The following is a 20,724-nucleotide window of genomic DNA, read 5'->3' as shown; positions in this document are numbered from 1 at the left end:
GACTTTTAGCCCCTCACTTACTACCTGTGGCCATGAGTCAGCTGGCCCAGTGGATCCAAGACCAGCCCAAGAGCTGTGTTGCATACTTTGTTTTGTCACCTTTGTTTGTTTAAACCATCTTTTCCTTGTTCTTTGGAAGCTACTTTGGGTTACTTGTGAGGAAAAAAGTGGCATATAAAAGCTTAGATGAGAAACAAAGTTCCTCTTTAGCCCCTCACGTAGCATACAATATTAATTTACACTTGCCAGTGTAAGAGAATCTATTTAAATGAAACCCCTATCGCTTGAGCCTACAAACTGCTGCATCCTCTCTCATTTACCCCCCCCCCCCAACTGTGTTTTGCAACAGTTTTACTTCCCCATGGAATATGATTCCTATTGGCTCATACAGATATGAATGATTAATAGCAACAGTTCTGGTACATAAATCAATGGAACATCCAATCAGTAAGTAACCCACTCTTCGCACTGCAACCAGGGCAGCTAAATGCCAGAAACCATAGTTACCCCTCTCCAGATTTCTATGCTGGAAATACGTAGCAGAAGGACAAACCCCCCTAGCATTGCCCTCTGGTGCTGTCCAGGGGTGAATCTTGATAGTAACATTGGGCCAAAAAGGTTTCCAGGCCCTGGATCTCTCTGTTGTGACCTGGCTTTTTGCAGCATCACTTCTTGTAGGTATGAGTACAGTCTCTCTTCTACTCCTGGCGGTTGTTACTAGTTCTGCCAAGTTCAGACAAAGCAAGAGGGCAATCCAAAAGAACAGCAGGGAGCTAGATTGTTAGCGCTTCCCTCCGTTGCTGATCCCATACTGATAAACTGTCTAGAGGTGTGAACTATGGGTTCTTTAATGAACATCCTGAATTCAGGCTGAATTCAGAGGAGATGGGTGGGAAAGAGGGGTCATAAAAAGTATGTATATGTTATATACTTGGTGTCAAAAGGGTTCATATTCCTATCTGAGGGCAGGGAGAATGACACCCGAACAGGGTGAGAATGTAAAAATGGTAAATGTATTGTCGAAGGCTTTCACGGCCGGAGAACGATGGTTGTTGTGGGTTTTCTGGGCTGTATTGCCGTGGTCTTGGCATTGTAGTTCCTGACGTTTCGCCAGCAGCTGTGGCTGGCATCTTCAGAGGTGTAGCACCAAAAGACAGAGATCTCTCAGTGTCACAGTGTGGAAAAGATGTAGGTCATTTGTATCTACTCAGGAAAATGGTAACTTAAAAAAACAACTTTCTACACAACGAACTTTCCAAGATACTGTTATGTGCCTTGCATTTTGGGAAAGCGCTGCCTTTGTCTAAATTTAAGAGGAGGGAAGTTCTTATCAGTACCTATAAAAGGGAAGCTGTGTCTCTGATGACTCACCTCTATCCCAGAGTGCAGGCACGCTCGTGTGCCCCTAGCAGGGATAAGAGGTCAATCCTCAGCAACAGGGCTTGCTGAGGAGGCCGCTCCCCCCCCCCCCAGGCAGCGCTCCCCGCTGCTCTAGCTGCCCAATTTGGCCCCATTGGGGCCGAATTGGGCAGCTGCCGGATGCAGGAGCATGCCAGGCCATCTGCTCCCCCCCGGCAGCGCTCCCTGCCTCTTCAGCCATCTGATTCCTCCCCAATTGGGGCCAAATCAGGCGTCTGTAGGGAACAGGAGTCTTCCAGGGGGCTTGCCATCCCTGGCAGCTCTCACAGCCTCTGGAGCCGCCTGATGCAGGCCGTGGAGGTGGCGGCATGGTGGCGCCCCCTCCCAAGGCCCTGCAGCAGGGCCCAGCTAAATCAGTTTTTAGAGCCCATTGTATTTTTCCCACAACGGGCTTTGTTGCTAGTTTAAATATAATTTTCTTTTTTGTTATATAAATAAGAAACCCTGTTTGACTGTTATGTGGCTTCTGTTCTAATAGGATCTCACTAGCAGTTTGTGGATAAATGTAGCAGAAGAGAATAAACTCAATAAAGTGTTTTTAAAAATTCCTACTAGGAAATATGTCGGCAATTTTGTTCCCTCCATGCAGCATAACTGTAGACTGGCTTTATGAATCTATTTCCCTGCAATTTATTGATAATAAAAGCAGAATTCGTTGACGTGAACATGGTCATTACAGATAGGAGAGACAGCACAGTAAGTGGCACTAGGGATGTTGTTACTAAACCATCATAAACTGATCTGTTTCCCTTCCTCTCTTTACAATATTGTTCAATGTGTAAAAAAAAAAATCAGATTTCTTTAGTTGTTCCTATTAATTATAAATTTTCATCCAAGCAGTTAATATGCGATTAGCCTTCCTTTCTTTTTCATTTGTATAATTTAGATGTTAGGTAAAGCTTTGAGATGTTGTTTTGAGGTCCACTTTGCACATTAAAAAAAAAGCCTGCGAAGTGATGCTTGTGGCTTGCATCCAGCTATCTATGAGCAGAAGGAAAATGTACTTTCTTCAGTACCATGACAGCAAGGGCTGCAGCAGCATACAGCGCTTATCCGAACAATCATATGCATATGGAGAAATAGAATATACGACAGATGGTCTGCATGATTTTGTTTCGTTTGTTAAATTCTATCAGAAGAAATATCCTGCGACATCTCTGGTGCATGTGGAAAAGGTACTGGAGGATATAATCACTTTCACTTTAGGAGCATAGACAGTGAGGAACAATTTTAGCGCTTCCATTTGCTCAAGGATGGTGCATGTGGAATTTGTTTTAATTTAATTTACTGCATTTCTAGCTTGCCCTGCCTGCGAGTGGGCTCAGGGCAGGTAACAACATTAATAATATTCAAATAACAGAAAATACAATATAAAATCAATAATATAACATAAGATATACAGAGCCCCGTGGCGCAGAGTGGTAAGCTGCAGTACTGCAGCCCAAGCTCTGCTCATGACCTGTTCGATCCTGACGGAAGCTGGGTTCAAGTAGCCGGCTCAAGGTTGACTCAGCCTTCCATCCTTCTGAGGTTGGTAAAATGAGTACCTAGTTTCCTGGGGGTAAAGTGTAGATGACTGGGGAAGGCAATGGCAAACCACACCATAATAAAAAGTCTGTAAAGAAAACGTCGTGTTGTGACATCCCCCCATAGGTCAGCAATGACTTGGTGCTTGCACCTTTACCCTATAATACACGATATAAAAATTAAAGCCACATCCAAGCGGCAATGTGTGATGTTAATACACCTCATCGGGAATTCATTCGAGTAGAGAGGGCAGGTTGCAGATGTCTCAGCTAAACCAAGGCCACAGTAGAGAGGCCGATCAGGTAGCCCACCCAAGCCTCAACTATATCGGCCTGGTGGAACATCTCCATCTTACAGGCCTGGTGGAACTGCAATAAGACCTATAGGGCCCTAGTCTCAACGGAGAGGGAATTCCACCAAAAAGGCCCTGGCCCTGGTCAAGGCTAGGTGAACATCCTTGGGGCCAGGGACCACCAAAAGATGTTGGTTGGCTGAACGAAGGGTCTTCTGGGGAACATATGGTGAGAGGCGGTCCCGTAGGTATGTAGGTCCCAGTCCATTTAGGGCTTTGAATGTCATAGTCAAAACCTTAAACTTGATCCAGAATTCAATCAGTAACCAGTGCAGCTGGTACAGGACAGTTCATATATGTGTCCAAATTGGTGTCCCAGTGAGGATGTGTGTTGCTGCGTTCTGAACCAATTGTAATTTCCAGACCAACCTCAAGGGCATCCCTGTGTAGTGCGAGGTACAATAGTCTAATCTGGAGATGACCATTGCTTGGATCACTGTAAACAGGTCGCTAGTCGAGAGGTAGGAAACAAGCTGTTTGATCTGCTGAACTCTTCCATGAGATCCTTCCCTGTGTGTAGATTGTGAAAATTTCTATGTGTAAGAAACGTACAAACCAATCATGAATGATTATTGCTCCTATTTTTACATTATTGTATATGAGGATGTTTGGAAGCTGTGTTGTGTCCACTGGACTGTCTCCATCTTCATCATTGTGGCCATGCATTCTGCCCCCAACCCCAACTAGAGGTTGGCACAAACTGCGAAAAAACCGAACTGTGCAGTTGGTGGTTCGTGGTGTTTTCACGAACCAGGAACCATGAACTTCCATGAACTGGGGCAAGTTTACGAACCGGTTCATGGTTCGTGGGGTTTAAATGCCCCTTTCTGGCCGCTTAGCAGCAGCAGGGAAAGGGGCATTTAACCCTTCCGGATCAGCTGCTTGTCGGAGAGATCCTCAACAAGCAGCTGATGATTTAAACAGTGGGGCTGTTTAAATGGCCGCTGGGAGCAGTGGGGAAATGACCATTTAAAAAGTGGAGCTTGACTGGCTGGCCGGGAACTCCTGGCTGGGCAGCCAAGCCCCGCTGTTTAAATGATCAGCTGCTTGTCCGGGATCTCCCCGACAAGCAGCTGATCCACTGGTTTAAATGCCCCTGTCCCCGCTGCTTTGCATGTAGCATAGGAAAATTGGCATTGCAGTATGCAGCTCCAAACTGGGTGCAGCAGCAAAGTGGTTTTCTGGAGAATGTCTGAAGGCCAAAATCTACCTTGACAGCCTGTCTTGAGGTAAGCCCATTAGTAACCCTAAGGAAGTTCACATAGTGGTACTAAATTGTATGTGAAGTGCTTTACATTTTTGAAAGTGCTCTCTCGATATGCTTTATTACTATTGGCTGTGATCCAGAGAATCATATAACTAGTGTCATGTGCATGGAGGTGGTTTGGGGTTTGCATTTGTACAGGGGCAGCCCACAGCACCACATGGCAAACTGTTTAAAGAATGAAAGCAAAAACACCCACTGGGTTTTAAATTAAATCCTCCTCCATCTTGCATTAGTGTTTTACAGTGTAATCCTAAGCAGAGTTACACCAGTCTAAGCCTACTGATTTCAGTGGGTTTAGACTGGAGTAACTCTGCTTAGGATTGTACCATTAATCTGGCTAAGTCTGTCCCATTCTGATTTAATATTCAGAGGTGACTTACTTGACAAGGGTGTGATGGATCCACCTGTGAATTTTCTGCTTTCAGTAGGAAGTGTGTTGGGGCTTGTTCTGAGTCTTCCTCATCACAATCGCAAGAGCAGCTGTAGACTGAGGATCAACGGTGTGTGTGTGTAGAGAATGGAGTCAACAAGGGAAAATATCTTGTGTTTTACCTGTCCTATATAACTGTAAGGTAAAGGCAGTCGAAAGCACCGAGTCATTACTCACCTATAGGGGGACGTCACATTACGACGTTTTCTTGGCGGAGTTTTTGTTACGGGGTGGTTTGCCATTGCCTTCCCTGGTCATCTACACTTTACCCCCAGGAAACTGGGTACTCATTTTACCGACCTCAGAAGGATGGAAGGCTGAGTCAACCTTGAGCCGGCTACTTGAACCCAGCTTCCTCCAGGATCGAACTCAGGTCGTGAGCAGAGCTTGGGCTGCAGTACTGCATCCTACCACTCTGTGCCACGGGGCAAGAGCAGCCGTAGATTGAGGATCAATGGAGGTGTAGAGAATGGAGTCAACAAGGGAAAAAGTCTTGAACCTGTCCCATATAACTGTATGCCTATATTATTAGCACACCTTGCTGCATTTATAACGTGAGTGGGGTCTGGCATAAACACAGCCATTTTGGGAGGGCAGGCAACTTTGTAATTGTTAGTGGTGATGCAACATGAACAAATCTGGACCATCATGTTCCAGCTACAGCATCTGCATCCAGCTGTGGAGATATTTTCCTCCAAGACCAGTAATGTACAAATGCACAAACTCCCTGTGGCTCTTTCCATTATGTCTAATAAGCCACATAAGCCGATTTAATGTGGGGTAGTTTTCCTCTCCCCTTTCTTTATGCCTGTTTTAACCTACTGACACATGCTAATTAAAGATTCTGTGTGGGGAACAGCATCTGAATGACTCAGAACTATCTCAGCTGGAATAAATGAAATGCCCTGTCGGAGGTCACTAATAGTTCAGGTTTTCCAGAGTTGTATGTTTTTCCTTTGCAAAATCAGGATGTAACCCTGTTGCCATTAAGCAATTATGAGTAGGTGTGTATCTTCTGATTACTTTCTTTTTCTGTATAAACGGGTCCCTAAGGCTTGGCACAGTAAACCTTCATGTAAGAGTTGAAGTCAAAATGGGGAACCAAAAATATATCGTGAAGTAGTTTGCATGACTTTTGCCTTAATTTATATTGTAGAGATAGAATCATAGAATCATAGGGTTGGAAGGGATCTCCAGGGTCATCTAGTCCAACCCCCTGCACAATGCAGGAAATTGACAACTACCTCCCCTTCCCCCGCACGTACCCAGTAACCCTTGCTCCATGCCCAGAAGACAGCAAAACACTGTCAGGATCCCTAGCCGTACTGACCTGGGGAAAATTGCTACCTCACCCCAAGGTGGCGATTGGCATTTCCTTGGGCATATAAGAATGGGCCACAAGAACTAAGCACTAATGTAGCTCTTCCTGCCCTCCCTCTCATGATCTGCCTACAGAATCAGCATTGCTGTCTGATGGCCTCTGCTTAAAAACCTCCATAGAAGGAGAGCCCACCACCTCCTGAGGGAGCCTGTTCCACTGAGGGACTGCTCTAACTGTCAGGAAGTTCTAACTGCTTCGTCAGGAAGATAGGCATGTATCCAACCATGTAATTGCTCTGACAGAAGGCCACATTTTGCCACTTGTGCTCTTCCTGAGGGTCTTCTAATCCCCAGAGCGGCTGCAGAAGGAGGGGGAAGCGTGGATGAATAGATACAAATTTTTTAATCAATTGAGGTATGTGTTTGAGATACACACTGATGCCTCAAGGAGCTGAGGCTGTGTTGCCATTCCACCTGCCTCCTGCTTCTCCCTTGAGGTCAAAATGGGGCTTTAGGGGGCTGAGAGCCAACTGCCACTGGGAGGCTTTTGGCTGTGGGTGGTGATCTGCTTGCCCAAATATCTGATAAGAGCAAACCAAGATGGCAATCTTAGGTGGCTGAGGAGGTCTTAGTTCTCTGCCGGTCAAATCCGGAGTCCATTGTGGGACATTCCCATTAAAGGAACTGATCCAGTCCCTGGGGGGCAAGATGAGGAGGAGGGGAAGAGTGTGGTGTGGTGAGAGCACAGAGCATTGACGGAGGAAGAGGGATGTAGGATGGTATTACTGTTGGGGGAGATACCCCCGAACAGTGAAAGACTTAAGGAGCAGAGGTGCAGAGTGGAGAAATTGGAGAAGGAGCTGAGCTGATGGTAATCCTTGGAGGGGGGCTGGCCTGTGAGGCTGCCAAGAAAGGCATCCTGGTCTTGCATTGGGAAGTGCAGTTAGTGCTGTCAGGAAATCTCTTAAGTGACACGTGTCTTTTCCTCATGAAGACAAGCCTGTTTAATGTATGCTTCCATTATCTGGCCCTACATACACACACATTAAGTTCAGGAATGCACTGGTAATAAATCAGATGCAGAATGAAGGTCATTCTGTCTGTCTGCCCTTGTCTGTTGGCAGAAGAATCTTTTAACAGGAGAGTTTGGCAGATGTAAAGTGCTAATCCTCACTGATACGATAACCACGAGTCTGGGCTCAGCCTGATTCAGAGAGGGACTTGTGACTTGCTCCTTCATACGATATTTGTTTCAAGATATCTAATTCTCTGTCTGTGGGTACTTAAATCCAGACACTGGGGCCATGGGCAGATAAAACAGATCTTTCTCTGGAACAGAGAAAAGCCCCAGGTTTGCAGAAAAATCTGAAATCCAAAGAAAAGTACATGGGTATGTGTGTGTGTTAAAATTCCCTGCAGTTGTAGCTTTAAGAAACAGGTGCCCTCGGTGGCTGTTGCTAGGGTGCAATGCCAAACTTCAAGCCACGGTTTCTGTCTGTAAAAGGCAAGGGTAGGGGTCGGCTGTTTTGGCTTTGACAGGAGGATTCATAGTGCCAGGCATTGCAGCAACCACTGGGCAACTCACCCCCACAAGACTTGCATGGGTCACCCAGGTCTGGCTGCTCACTACTGCTCAATAGCAGCTGCCCCACAAAAGTCAATATGATGTAGTGGATCGAGTTTCAGTCTAGGATCTGGGAGACTTAGGTTCGAATTGCCCCTTTTGTCATGTCTGCATACCATTCATCCATGCCATTCATATATTTTCTGCTCTCTGTATTGATTTGATCACACTGTGTTCCTGTATGCTCTCATATGCTCATATATCGTAACCATTATAATCATGCCATCCTTGGCCTGCCTGAAAACGAAGTACTAACGCTGAGCCTGTTATCTCTGGAGTCTGCTTGTTGACCTTGTACTATACTGTAGCTCTTCGCAAGAGACAGAGGGAGTTGAATTCCTTGTAATCTTTTACCTTTCTCTGCCCAGACAAAGCTATTGTGTTTCTCATGAGACTTTGGGATTTTTGCGCCTAGTTGCTAACTGCTCAAGGGGGAGGGGGAATCATACTCCTTATATCCAAGTGCAACTGTTTGTAACCCCATTCCTGCCAACTTACCCATCTTTGGATGTACCTGTGAACTTAATGGATCTCTGAAATAAAACCTTTTCTTCCAGTGCACTGGAGTGCTTGCTGTGAGGGGTTTGGGGGTCTATCTGCCATGGACTGCCATCCCGAGAACTGACAACTTTTGCCGTGAAACCTCTGTGGGTGACGTTGGGCCAGTTACACCTTCTCGGCCTAATCTACCTCTCCAGGTTGTTGTGAGGATAAAATGGAGGAGAGGAGAATGCTTTAAGCTGCTTTGGGTCTCCACTCTGGGGGAAAAGTGTGGTATAAATGAAGTAAATAATAAATGTAGGTGAAGATGGGTTCAGATAAAAGGTAGATTGGTTGGTGGATGGGAAGGAAAGAAAGAAGTAGGGAATAGTGAGGATATGGGGGTTTGCCAGGAGGGAGGGAAAGAGGAAGTGATGTGGGGTGGAGAATGCTGGAGAAACTGAGGTTCCCTCACAAGTCCTTGTAGGTTCTCCACCATGCAACTAGGCCCAGTGTTTGGTAGCGCACAAATGGGCTATAGTTTTCCCAAGTACAGGTAGCTAGGGATAGGGAAGGAGGGAAAACTGAAGCTGGAGCCAGATAAATGTAGGTTGGTGGGTGGGTTTGGAGACGGAAGCAGGGAAAGGGGAGAGGTTTTGGAGCTACCAGGGAAGGGAGACAGGAAACAGAGGAGGAGAGTATACAGGAGAAAATCGGATGTCTCCTCCCTACCCCGCGTGTCCCTTGCTTGTCAATATTAATACATTAATCATATAAAAAATTAGATGTCAGGATTCTAGCCTAGTTTTCTTCCTCGTATTTTGGTTTCAAGTCTGTAGGACTCTGTGTGTGTGTGTGTGTGTGTGTGTGTGTGTGTGGGTGGGTGGGTGGGTGGGTGGGTGTGGGTGTGTTTGTAGCTTTCAATCATAGCCTTACTTGCAGTCTGAAATGGTACTGTTCGAGAGTACAGTTATTTCCTTAGCAAGAACTGACTTGGATAAAAACAGGTTGAGGATCAACCAAGGGAGATTGTGCTAGTGGAAGTGAGATCTGAAAGAGAAGCAGTGGCAACATTGCTGTGTTGGAACCTTGGCGATGACTTGACTGCATTGAAGGGATATTTCTGGATCCATATACTGGTCGTGACCGGGGCGGAGCCAGGGTTTCTGGTGCCTGAGGCTGCCCTACGCACATGCACAGAGTGTGTGTGCGCGCACCTCGGACTGCATGATGATGTCACTGCATCTGACATCATGCAGCAAGCCGGCCCCATTGGCCGGCGGGCGGCTGGGATGACATGCGGAGGCTGCCCATGCTCCCAGTTGGGCGTGGCAGTTAGCTGGGGAGGTACATGTGTGTCCTCCCAGCCCTCCCACTCTGCTGTTCTGCATGCCGCCACGGACGCTTGCCGTGCCTGGCCCGTGGCTGCTGCGCCTGGCTGGGGGCGTGTGTTGGTGGCGATGACAGCGTGGGGCAGGAGGGCTGGCAGGCTGCAGCAGCTGCGGGCCAGGCACGGCAGGCAACCGGGGCGGCGTGCAAGCAGCTTCCCATCCCTCCCGCTCAGCCACCAGCACTGCCACCACCAGCTCCGCGGTGCGCACCTCTGACCCCAGTGCCCCCTCCAGCGCCCCCTTCGGCATTGGACCTGCCTCAATGGGCATGCCGGCCCTGGTCATGACAGCAGATGTGTCATTAGAGGCAAGTTAGTTCTGCCTCTCGTGTGTGCCCATTTACTCCTTACTGCCATTAAAAGGGAAGAAGTTATATTAATTTAAGTTCTTTGTCATATCCTCATATGGTTTGTCCCACTTGGCAAGATTGCCAAGTAGTCAGATTCTTTGAGTTCCATTGTGTAGGCTGAAGGACTGTATTTGATATTGCATGGTTGCTTTCTGTCCATCCAGTGTCCTAGGTCATTGAGCTTACAGCGTGTGGATGGGATATGGACTGGCTCTGCCCTGTGAGTTCCTTCAACTGGACTTATCTGTCTCTCTTCACCTTTCTTCTTTCTTCTGGATGCTTTAAAAGAAAAGCATAAAATGCTTCTTAGGCCAGTAACGTAAGATTCCCTTAAGTATTCATTTTTGTATAGGAAAGCAGTGTTTGCTGAGTCCCACATTTGATTCAGGAAGAGATGCTATGGGCTCATTGAGGTTGTGAGTAGGAAGTACCCAAGTTGGTAGTGAGTGAAATTAGCAATGTGCCTTTGGTGTGTATGTGAAGTTCTTGGGTGGTGAGTGGAAGTCAATGTTTTGACAAGAAGAGTCTCAAGTTTCTTATGTGACTTGCTGTGTTGAAAAGGCTGGGCAGGCAACATACTGTGATCACAGCTCCTTCTGTGGGCTGTTTGGCTTCAGGTGGGATTTGACTACGTGTTCTTTGTTCTGGGTGGTGTGGATTTGGAGCATAGGCAGCATTTAAGCTTGCGTGTTTCAGTTGGGTTGGCACCATAATTCATACATGCCGATGTTAGCATGACTGAGAGTCTCTCTACACGGGATCTCTTACATGAGGATGCTCAAGTGTAGGGAGACACAGTGTTAGCCAGGAAGTGTAGTTTAAAAAGACAGAGCCAGCAGTGATCGCTCCTCAGAGGGTTTGTTAATTTCATCACCTCCCAGAAGGCTCTGTCAATTTTACCTCCCCTTCCAGAGGTGATGAAATTAACAAAGCGTCTGAGGAGCGATCTCTGCAGGCTCTGTCTTTTTAAACTACGCTTCCCAGTTAACATTGTGTCTCCCTTTAATTGAATGTCGTCGTGTAAGATGTCTTGCATAGAGAAGAGACTGTGTGACCTTGGTCATTCTGTCTTTCTCTGATTGTTGAAGCATGTGTATGCTTTCTACCCAGCTTCATGGGATAGGGAATTGAAACAATACGGATGCTGATATTTGTCTGGTAAGACTCTTCTTTATGAAGCAACTGAAGAATGTAGGGAAGGTAGAAATATTACCATAATTGTATTTAAAAATAAAACAATACAATTCTGATATAGTTCTGATCTTTCTCATGTAGTTTTCTAATCATTGGCCTAATGGAAGTGGAAACATTGTCCTGATTAAACAGTGATTTAAAAAGGCTAGCTAATGTGTTATCAGTAGAAAATTAGGAATATCATCAGTCACAATGCATTATGCAAATAGAGTATTATTATTCATCTCTAACCTTCTCCTTTTTATTTTGTTTTTTAGAGTGACCTTAACTCATCAAGCATCTCATTACTGTTTCAGTGGTTCATTGTATATTTGTTTGGGGTTTTATTTGCTCCGTGTACGTGGCTGATACCGTGCTGATGTGCACAGTACTGTGATTCCAGCCTTGCTTTAATTGCTATTTTCTTGAATCGTTATTTTTTTTTAACTATTCTGTGTAATGGAGGGTAATGCCAGGCAAATGCTGAGGGGCAACAAGGTGTGGCAAAGAGCTGGTCTCCTAGTTGCTCATACAAGTGGGCAGACCTCATCATGGATGCCTTGATTTTGATTTATTTTTTTTACATTTATAAGCAAAGCATTTAAAATACACATAGATGAACAAAAAATTATCTTACAATACTCGCCTTCTGCCTACTATCTGAAACATGTATGTGTGTGTTCTGTTTCCTATGTTCTCATAATACTGACAAGGTCGGCATGTATACACCATTGGATAAAAAGCTTGGAGAGCAAAAAGGTTGTTAATATCTGCTATTTCCCCTGAATACTTACATGTAAGCACCTTAATTTTAAGCATTAACATTTCATGGCGGATGTTCTATTCTTCAGAGAGGGTTGCCAGCTCTCTAAGTTGGGAACTTCGTGGAGATTCTGTGAGTGAAGTCTAGGGAAGGGAGGGACCTCAGTGGGCTATAATGCCATAGAGCCCACCTGCCAAAGCAACTGTTTTCTCTAGGGGAACTAATCTCTGTTGCCTGGAGATCGGTTTGTAATTCTGGGAGATCTCCAGCAACTACCTGGAGGTTGGCAACCCTCTTTCAGAAGGTGGTAACTACACCTTGTTCACTGCTTTGCTACGAGTGTTTTAGCTGTTGCTGCGTTCTTGCCACTGCCCCGTTCACATGCCCCTTCCCACCAATAGTTTCTGTGTCATGTAAGAGGCCTACTTGTAGTATAAATGATGACACCACCAGCTGTTCTGTTCCTATCCCTGCTTTCCAAATAATATATCATAATTTACTGTCCTATCATATGGATAAGAAGTAATCTTCTCTGTGGCATCTCACTGTGGTCTTTAACGTCTTTCTTAATGCCTTGATTTGTATATAACATTTTCTTTTGGGTTTCTTCTGTATCTAATATCTTGATTGTACCTTTTTTTGTATTGCAGTGCCTGAAATGTCTCATTAGGGTTTTCTTTATGATTGCTTTCTGCCTTCTAAGCGTTTTAAAGTGTTAATTCCTTTCTTTCCCCCCCCATTTTACTATATAATAAGTATTAATGCTGATAATCTCATCTCTTAAGTAGGCTTTACCAGCTTCCTGTACTGAGACAGCTGAAGTTTCTATAATTGCATTTGCCTTTTTAAAAAGAAGGTCAATTTTAGCTTTTAGTTTTGGGGCAGTGTCTCATTTAATAAGAGCATCTTGTAAAATTCCCACATTTGCTCTTTCTTATTACTGTTTCAGAAAAAAAGTTTCCCCTTTTAAAAATTTCTCAATTCACATTAATCAAATTCACGTTCAAAAATCCATCTTAGATTTACAATATTTATCAGGAGATGGCTTTTAGTTCATTTATTTTACAAAATTTTTCCCTCGCTCAACTGATATTTGTTACACTGTTTGCTTTTGTCTGACAGAAACAAAACAGAGTTCTTCACTTATAAATTATTTTCTTATTTCTCATTTTTGTTACAGTTTTCAGATCTTTTCTGAAAAGTATAAGGTGATATATTAGGGAACACCTGTATCTTTCCTTATATTTTCATGGGATTTAATCTTGTTGCAGCCAGAATATCTTCTTGTGTATGAGTATTACCAAATGACACTCTAGTATTGCTGCAGTATTTTCTCTGTCTGGTTATCTCAGAATTAACTCTGTATGCTTTATAGTCATGCTGTCTTCAAATTCTGACCACAGTAAACACGTGTTCCAAGATAACCAATCAAATTTTCTCCCTCAATTAATCCTCCATAAGTTCTGTATCGTTTCGACAATTCAGGCTTTAAACTGAATGAGATTTCCCCGCTCCCAAAAGTTATATTGGTTCCTCCATAAAAAAGTTAACTTACTTGAAAAAAGTAAATATAAAACGCCAATTTAAGTTAAGCTTTTAGCCCATTCAGATTATCTTCCAATATCATTGTAACTGTTAAGAACTTTACTTTGTTTACTTTGCACATAGAAGATGCAGACTTTCTAATAAAATGATCTAGATCGTTGATCATAATCTTAGCAAAAGATAAGCTGTATATTAAGTCTAGCATCTTCAGCACAAATTCAAACTTTATAATCTTTTCCAAAAATGACCATTATGATCTGTCAAATGCCTTTTTGGCATTGATGTATCATCTGGAATAGATTTTAATGTTTTATAATAGATATCTGGTTTCTAAATTAAACTAAGCTTTGCCTCCCACAAAGAATAAATCTCTTTACTTTAGAATCTGATGTGCCTTTAGCGTTATATGAATTTCTGCACTGTAATCATCCAGGCCTGCTGCTTTATATGCTTCTCTCTTTATACTTATGTTGCAGACTGACTCACTAATAGATTCCTCTGTCTTAGTCTTGTGTTTCTACTATAAACACCAAAATTTCTTGTTTGGGATTTAATGCCCTATACTGAATTTATCCAAAAGTTTTTAATATAAATTGAGATATATTGCACAATTAATTCTGGACTATAGCTGTAATAATAATGTAGTTCTCTACTTTTGCAGTAAATATGCAGGAGTGCACAGTTGTAATTACTGCCTAATGTCTTTCAGGTCACCAACTCAAGATTTGTTGTGGTCTTCTTGACATTAACATGATATATACAAGTTGGGGACATGCACTATTTCCTCTTTCCCTTCCCTGAAAGTCCCATGACATCTCCCTTTTTCCCACTTCTTTCTGCTGCTGCCTCCCTCACCTTTCACAGGCTAAATCAGGCATCAGCTCAGCTGCCTTGTGCATGGCTCAGGTGGGCTTGGCCACTGCCTCTCCCACCTTGTGTGGGACTTGGGTGGGTCCAGCCCAGTTGAGCTGGGAAGGAGGCTGTCAGCACCCTGGGATGCTTCCTAGTGCTCTTAAAGGTCTGTCCACCACTCCCTGTGCATTAAATTATGCTGAGAATCAAGGTTGCTTCTCAGATACCCTGGCCTAAAAGTATGGGATCATTTGTTTGACTGAACTGTGGTCAAGGACAGCAGAATCACTTCAACTTCCCATATTTGGGGAACCAGCTTTATATCTCTTCCCCTACCCTGTACAGACTTAAAAAAAGCTAAAATATCCCTATCTCCTCCATTTCTTTTTCGCTACAGGAGGTCCTAGGATACCAAAAGCAACTTTCTACCGCTTGGGCCACAGGCTGCTTCTCTCTCTCTCTCTCTCTCTCTCTCTCTCTCTCTCTCTCACTCACTCACACACACACACACACACACACACACACCCGCCTTCAACACACATCTTCCATTATTTGGGAACAGGATTGTGCATTCCCCCAAATGCATCAGGCTAAGTATAAAATGGAGATGGAAGTATTTCTTTAAAGAAGAGCCTAGATGCCACCTTTGGGAAACCAGTCCCCCACCCGCAGCTGAAAGTTAAATGGAAATAGAATGGTTCCTTTGTCTAAGGGACGTAGTAATATTCCAATTATTACTATCCCATCTGCAAAGGCAAACCATAATTATTTTGATCTATTACTTAACATCAAGAGTGTGTGTGTTGTGGGCTACAGGAGATATTCTTCCAGTCCAGCCACCGAGACCTGAATGCTAGATGGATCCCACCGGCTCTGTTCATCCTCCCCACCCCCGTCTCTTTCTGTCTCTGTATTGTTTCTTCAGACAGTGTTACCCACTGAAGCCCCCCCCCTCCAACTTTGCAAACAAACAAAATCAGCCCTGTTCCTCCTATGAACATGCTAAGTTGCTACAAAGATGAACATGACTGACTGAACCTGACGGTCTGAGCTGGGGAGGGGGGCAAGGCCCCTGCCAGGGAATCTTAGGGGAGACTTGAGCTAGGGTTGCCAAAGGGCCAAGAGTCCAAAGCAGAGGTTCTGGGGACCGGGGGGGGGGCAGCAGGGTACTTACCCTATCCTGCCAGAAAATGACCTCATTTTCCAGCTTGACAGAGGAGTTGTGGGGCATGCTGAGTGGTGGTTTTTATTAAACTGGGCTTCAGCACACCCTGTAGCTCCTCCATTGCTGGCGCAGCTGGGGAGCATGAGAGTGCGTGCGTGTGCATCTTCTCCCCCCCTGCTGGCCAGGTGAGGGGGACAGCTGGTGAAGGCGGGAGTTCCCCCACCCTGTGTGATGACAAGTCTAGCTTGAGCCTTGCTGTCCCCCACCTCTGCAAAATTTATGCCCCTGTGGTGTAGGGAAATATAACTTACTGGCTTTCTCTGAGACTCCTGCAGAACTGTTTAATTGTCTCCACCCATAAGTAACATTGCCAGACACCCCAGCTCCAGGTAGTTTTCTGACAGTATCTATGCCAATAATATTGTATGTACCGACAACAGAGCAACCAACGATAACATGCCACATGTTTATTAAATGTCTGTCAAGGCACTGAATCATACAGCATAGGGATCCGCATAAAATGTGTGTAAAGAGAAACCCAAGAAGAATTCTGTATTTCTTTGTTCCAGGGTATCCATGAACCTCCACATACAGCGCTGGCTTTGGGCTACGATTCAAGAGCGATGAAAGAGAAGTATGAGCACCAACCAGTCCACAGTCAGGAGTACGAAACGGAGTTGTCCATCCGGATAGGTAGAACTTCACTACTTTCAGGCAAGCATCCTGTCATATACCATCTATGGGAATCAGGCCAATTTTGATACAGTTGTTACTTGTTACTAAATTGGTAAGATGGAAAAAAGAGTACACACACACACATCTTACATTTATAGAAGTAATGAATGCGTGTGTGTGTTTAAAATCGGTTTTAAAGAACTTTCTCGCTGCTTTTTAGGTGCCTGGGCAGAGCAGAGGTTGCTTCTCCTTTCTCTCATGCTCCTCCAAATCACCTCCACAGGTTTCCATGATTGCATGACCTTCTGCTGTTTGGTGTAGTGGTTAAGAGCGCAGGACTCTAATCTGGAGAGCCGGGTTCGATTACCCACTCCTCCGCTTGAAGCCAGCTGGGTGACCTTGGGCCAGTCACAGCTCTCTGGAGCTCTCTCAGCCCCACCCACCTCACAGGGTGTTTTGTTGTGGGGATAATAATGGCATACTTTGTAAACCGCTCTGAGTGGGCATTAAGTTGTCCTGAAGGGTGGTATATAAATCGAATGTTATTATTGTTCAGTTGGCTGCTCTGTCGTTCCTTAAATTAGGGCTAACCGGCCTCTTTTAAAACATGTGACGGAATTTTTACCCTCCTTTCCCCTTCCTTCAGCACTTTGACCTGATAAGATGAGCAACGTGCTTCTGCTCAAATTCCCTGTTGTATGCAACTGTTCAAGGTATGAATGCTCAACGTTGAACAGGTTGTTCACTGCAATTTAAGCAAAGATGCAGTAGGCTAAGATGAGAGCTGTGCAGAGCGGAGAAAACCCGCATCCTAATTTTGGCAAAACGTGCCATAGTTAAAAGATTTGTTACCATTCCTTTGATGAAAATCAGTTAGCTTTTACCTCTACATTAAAACTACAATTTCAGTTTGTTTCCATTTAGTATTGGCTGCTGACAGAAGTGTAAGATCCATGTAGTGTGACTGAGTATGCATGTGACCTGGAAAAGGAACACTCTCGTGCACCTAAACTTCGAAACAAATGGCGAACGTCACTTGCTGGTGTCAGTTAAAGCTTTTTACATAAGTACTAGCTTGCAGGTCACAAAAAACTGGCAGCCCTTAGTTGTCTGTGGTGTTGTACATTGACAATGCGGTACTTTTATACATATCCAAACAGATTGTCTCAGATCCTCAGTAGTTCTTGGCCTTTATTAAATGGGCTGCTACAGGAAAATCTGAGCAGTTGTTTTAGAAATTAATTCCCCGCTCCCCCAAACATATATGTGCTTTGTCTCAATTCACATAAGAGTGAAGAAACCTAATAGTACTGTTATTCATAATGCCCCATATTCCTACACGATACAAAATTTAGATTCAGTAATTTGAATTGAACCTTATGTGCTTACCTCCCTATCTTTCAAAAAAACTTCAGCACTAAGAGCCAAACTCTAGAGGTGACACAGGAGATCAGTGATTAAGATCTCCCGTATTTTTTTAAAGTCTAAAATAATAGGATGGCGAGCAGATGATTGAAATGGGGGGGGGGTCATGGAGAGAGGGTGTGGTGGGTTGCCCTTTCAACTTCACCTCCCCCCCCCAACATTTGTTCCATGGTGGAAAACACAGTTACGCATACCTGCATGTAGCCTCTTCAAGGTAAATAGTATTTTGAGGTGAAGGCATGATCTAGCTGAACAGAACCAATCCAGAAGATCACTACTGGATCAGATCCATCCAGCATTTTATTTTCCATAAACCAGGGAAGATTCACAGACAGGGACACAGAGGCCAAAATTCTGTTGCTGTGGATGCCCCTTCTAGCATTTGTTATTTCAAGATATATTGCCTCTGAATATAGTGGTTCCATTTAGCCATTATAGTTCATGGTGATTGAGGGGCCTATCCACCATGAGTATGCCCAATCCGCTTTTAAAGATTAACAGGCATCATTTACCCCTCTTTCAAAGCTATCGAAGTTTGTGGCTGCCACATCAAGCGGCAGTGAGTTCCGCATGATGTGGTATACTTGTGTGAAAAAGTACTTTCTCTTGTCTGTCCTGAATCTAGTTGCCTGTCAGTGACATGAAGTGTAAAGGGTCCCCCTGCAATGACTGACCCCAGTCTGACTCTTTCTCTTGTGGTAGCTGTTTTGAGCAAAAACTCACTCACATCTCCCAGGTCACTTCTTTAGTCCTAAATTATGCTCTGACTGTAGAAATCTGTCCAGGGAGTGATTGCCTGCAACATTATCTGTCACTGGCTTTTGTGCCGCAAGAAAGTTCTTTTAATACAAAAAGCATTTAAGCATTTTCTCTTTTTACTGAAGGGGTAATTTTGTGCTATATGGGGAAGCACCAACATTTCCATAAAACCAAGCATTGACTACTTGAGGCACTTCTACACAATAATGGTAGCTTTAAATCCAGCAACAGCACTTACTACTTTAAAGGAGAAGTACTGATTCCAGATTTATTTCCCTCTGGGTAGAAGTACCCATGGATTCGTTTGCATTGTACTGCAATATAATAGTTTTCAAATGGAACTGTGATTTTTTTAAAGCTTTATTTAGCCCTTATCATTGTCCATAGTTGGTCACGTAGCCAGCAGAAGACATGGGTGGCCAGTGATGAAGCCCTCCGTGTTGCCTTGCATTCCAATTTCCCATGAATATGGTGGAATCTTAAAACACTTTCCTTCCAAAAATAACAGCTCTGAATCTAAATTGCGATTTAATTGTTGGAAAATAAAGCATTTCCCCCCAAGGACTTTTGCATTTTTCTGTGGAGATAACAGACTGCTTTAAGTTGTAAACAAGAAAATGTGGAAGCAAATTTTCCGTTATGGGTTGTTTGGCTTTCTCTTTGTCTGGGGAAAAGATTTTTCTTCTTTTGGGGGGAAACAAGATGCATGCAGGCAGACGTTGGTACTCTTTATTTCTTCGGTGACGTTTCTGTTTCTTGCTTTCTGGCTGACTGGAATTAACTTTGTATTTTCACAAAATGAATTGTGACTGAAAAAGTGAGGACTGTCAGTGAATCTATTAATATGTCGCTTTTCCTAAAGCTTTCAAGAACTTTCAAGCTGTGCTCTTACGAAAATTTCGGGGGTATTTTAACCTTTCCTGATCTAATGGATATTTCTTGCTAATACAGTTATTGATATTAATCATTGATGGATCGTTATCTGCACTTTACGTTTTAAAAACCAAGACATGATGGCATTGTTCTTGCAGTTAAACGAGAGCTGGTCAATACAGTTGGCGTGGAAATTGTCTAGAGAAGAGAAAAAATTTTCCGTTTTACCTCACGATAAAATATGAATTGGGTCAAAGGCAAGAGGGTGGAAATATGAAGTGGCAACTGAACGAGTGAGAGCAAGAGAGACTGTTTGTTTGCCTGTGTTCTGTAAATGTGATATTTCTGTGACTAAAGAATGATAATACCAGAGCCTTTTTAAATGGATGCTTAAGAGCCATTTCAGCTAGCTGTGTGTGGAGGTGACTCAAGATCTCTGGGCACAAGGAAGAAACTTGAGCTAATGGCCTATTCTGTCCTAACAGGCTGACCCATTTTTTAAAATGATTCATACACTGTTCTGTTTCTCAATTTCTTAAAGCCATTTGATGCTGAAAGGTATCTTTTCTTGATACGCCGTTTCTGCCAGATGAAGACACGGTTGGAAGAAGTATTGTCTCTTTAAGTGGTACTGCCTGTGTGTTGGCTTATGCTAGTATTACATACCCACTTTAAAGGAAGCTTCTTCTGTACTTCTGGCAGGATGGTCTTTCCAGTTGAGAGAGAGTGGCGTTCACAAAATATAATACAAGACTTTGAAGTTATACATCTGGGCTGCTGTTTAAATTCCCTTTTCTTCATTGGTCCAGAGGAGTTAGCCGTGTTAGTCTGCAGTAGCAAAATAGCAAAGAGTCCAGTAGGACCTTTAAGACCAACCAACTTTATTCTAGCATAAGCTTTCGAGAGCTGTGGCTCTCGAAAGCTTATGCTAGAATAAAGTTGATTAGTCTTAAAGGTCCTACTGGACTCTTCTTCACTGGAACTTGTGTCAGGTTTATTTTGTTAGAGTTAGCTTGTAGTGGGTTAGATCCAGATCAAATGTTCTGTCAGCAGAACAAAACTTTCCTGACTCTCGCCCCTCCAAAGTACCCTGATCTCCATGGAATGCTGATTGTGGGGGATAAGGGACTCTGAGGTATGGCATGAGGGGTCTGCAGTGAGAAGAGGGAATTAGTGGAACTTGCCAATTTAGTTTGGATCCAGCCCACGCTGTGGTCTGTCTACAACAGCCATAACATTTTCCTATGAGGATAAGAACCTTCAGATGGTACAAATACCCTTGGGAAACATTGTAAACATTTATGTCCCATGATATAACAAAACCAAGGCCATATG

The 20,724-nt window shown here is 43.9% G+C and overlaps 1 protein-coding gene across 2 annotated transcripts in view; it reads left to right on the top strand.

Annotated features, from left to right (window-relative positions):
* Positions 1 to 20,724, top strand: part of SLC39A11 (solute carrier family 39 member 11) — a 511,259-nt gene that overhangs the window by 146,759 nt on the left and 343,776 nt on the right. Inside the window, exon 5 of one of the 2 annotated variants that reach the window (XM_054978292.1) lies at positions 16,227 to 16,371. In XM_054978292.1, coding sequence (XP_054834267.1) covers positions 16,227 to 16,371 — 145 coding nt within the window. The remainder of the gene's footprint in view (positions 1 to 16,226; positions 16,372 to 20,724) is intronic. The other variant, XM_054978293.1, reaches the window with a different exon arrangement.

Source organism: Eublepharis macularius, chromosome 4 (assembly GCF_028583425.1).
Source record: "Eublepharis macularius isolate TG4126 chromosome 4, MPM_Emac_v1.0, whole genome shotgun sequence".
Classification (NCBI taxonomy): Eukaryota; Metazoa; Chordata; class Lepidosauria; order Squamata; family Eublepharidae; genus Eublepharis; species Eublepharis macularius.
This window is presented reverse-complemented; position numbering and strand designations above follow the sequence as displayed.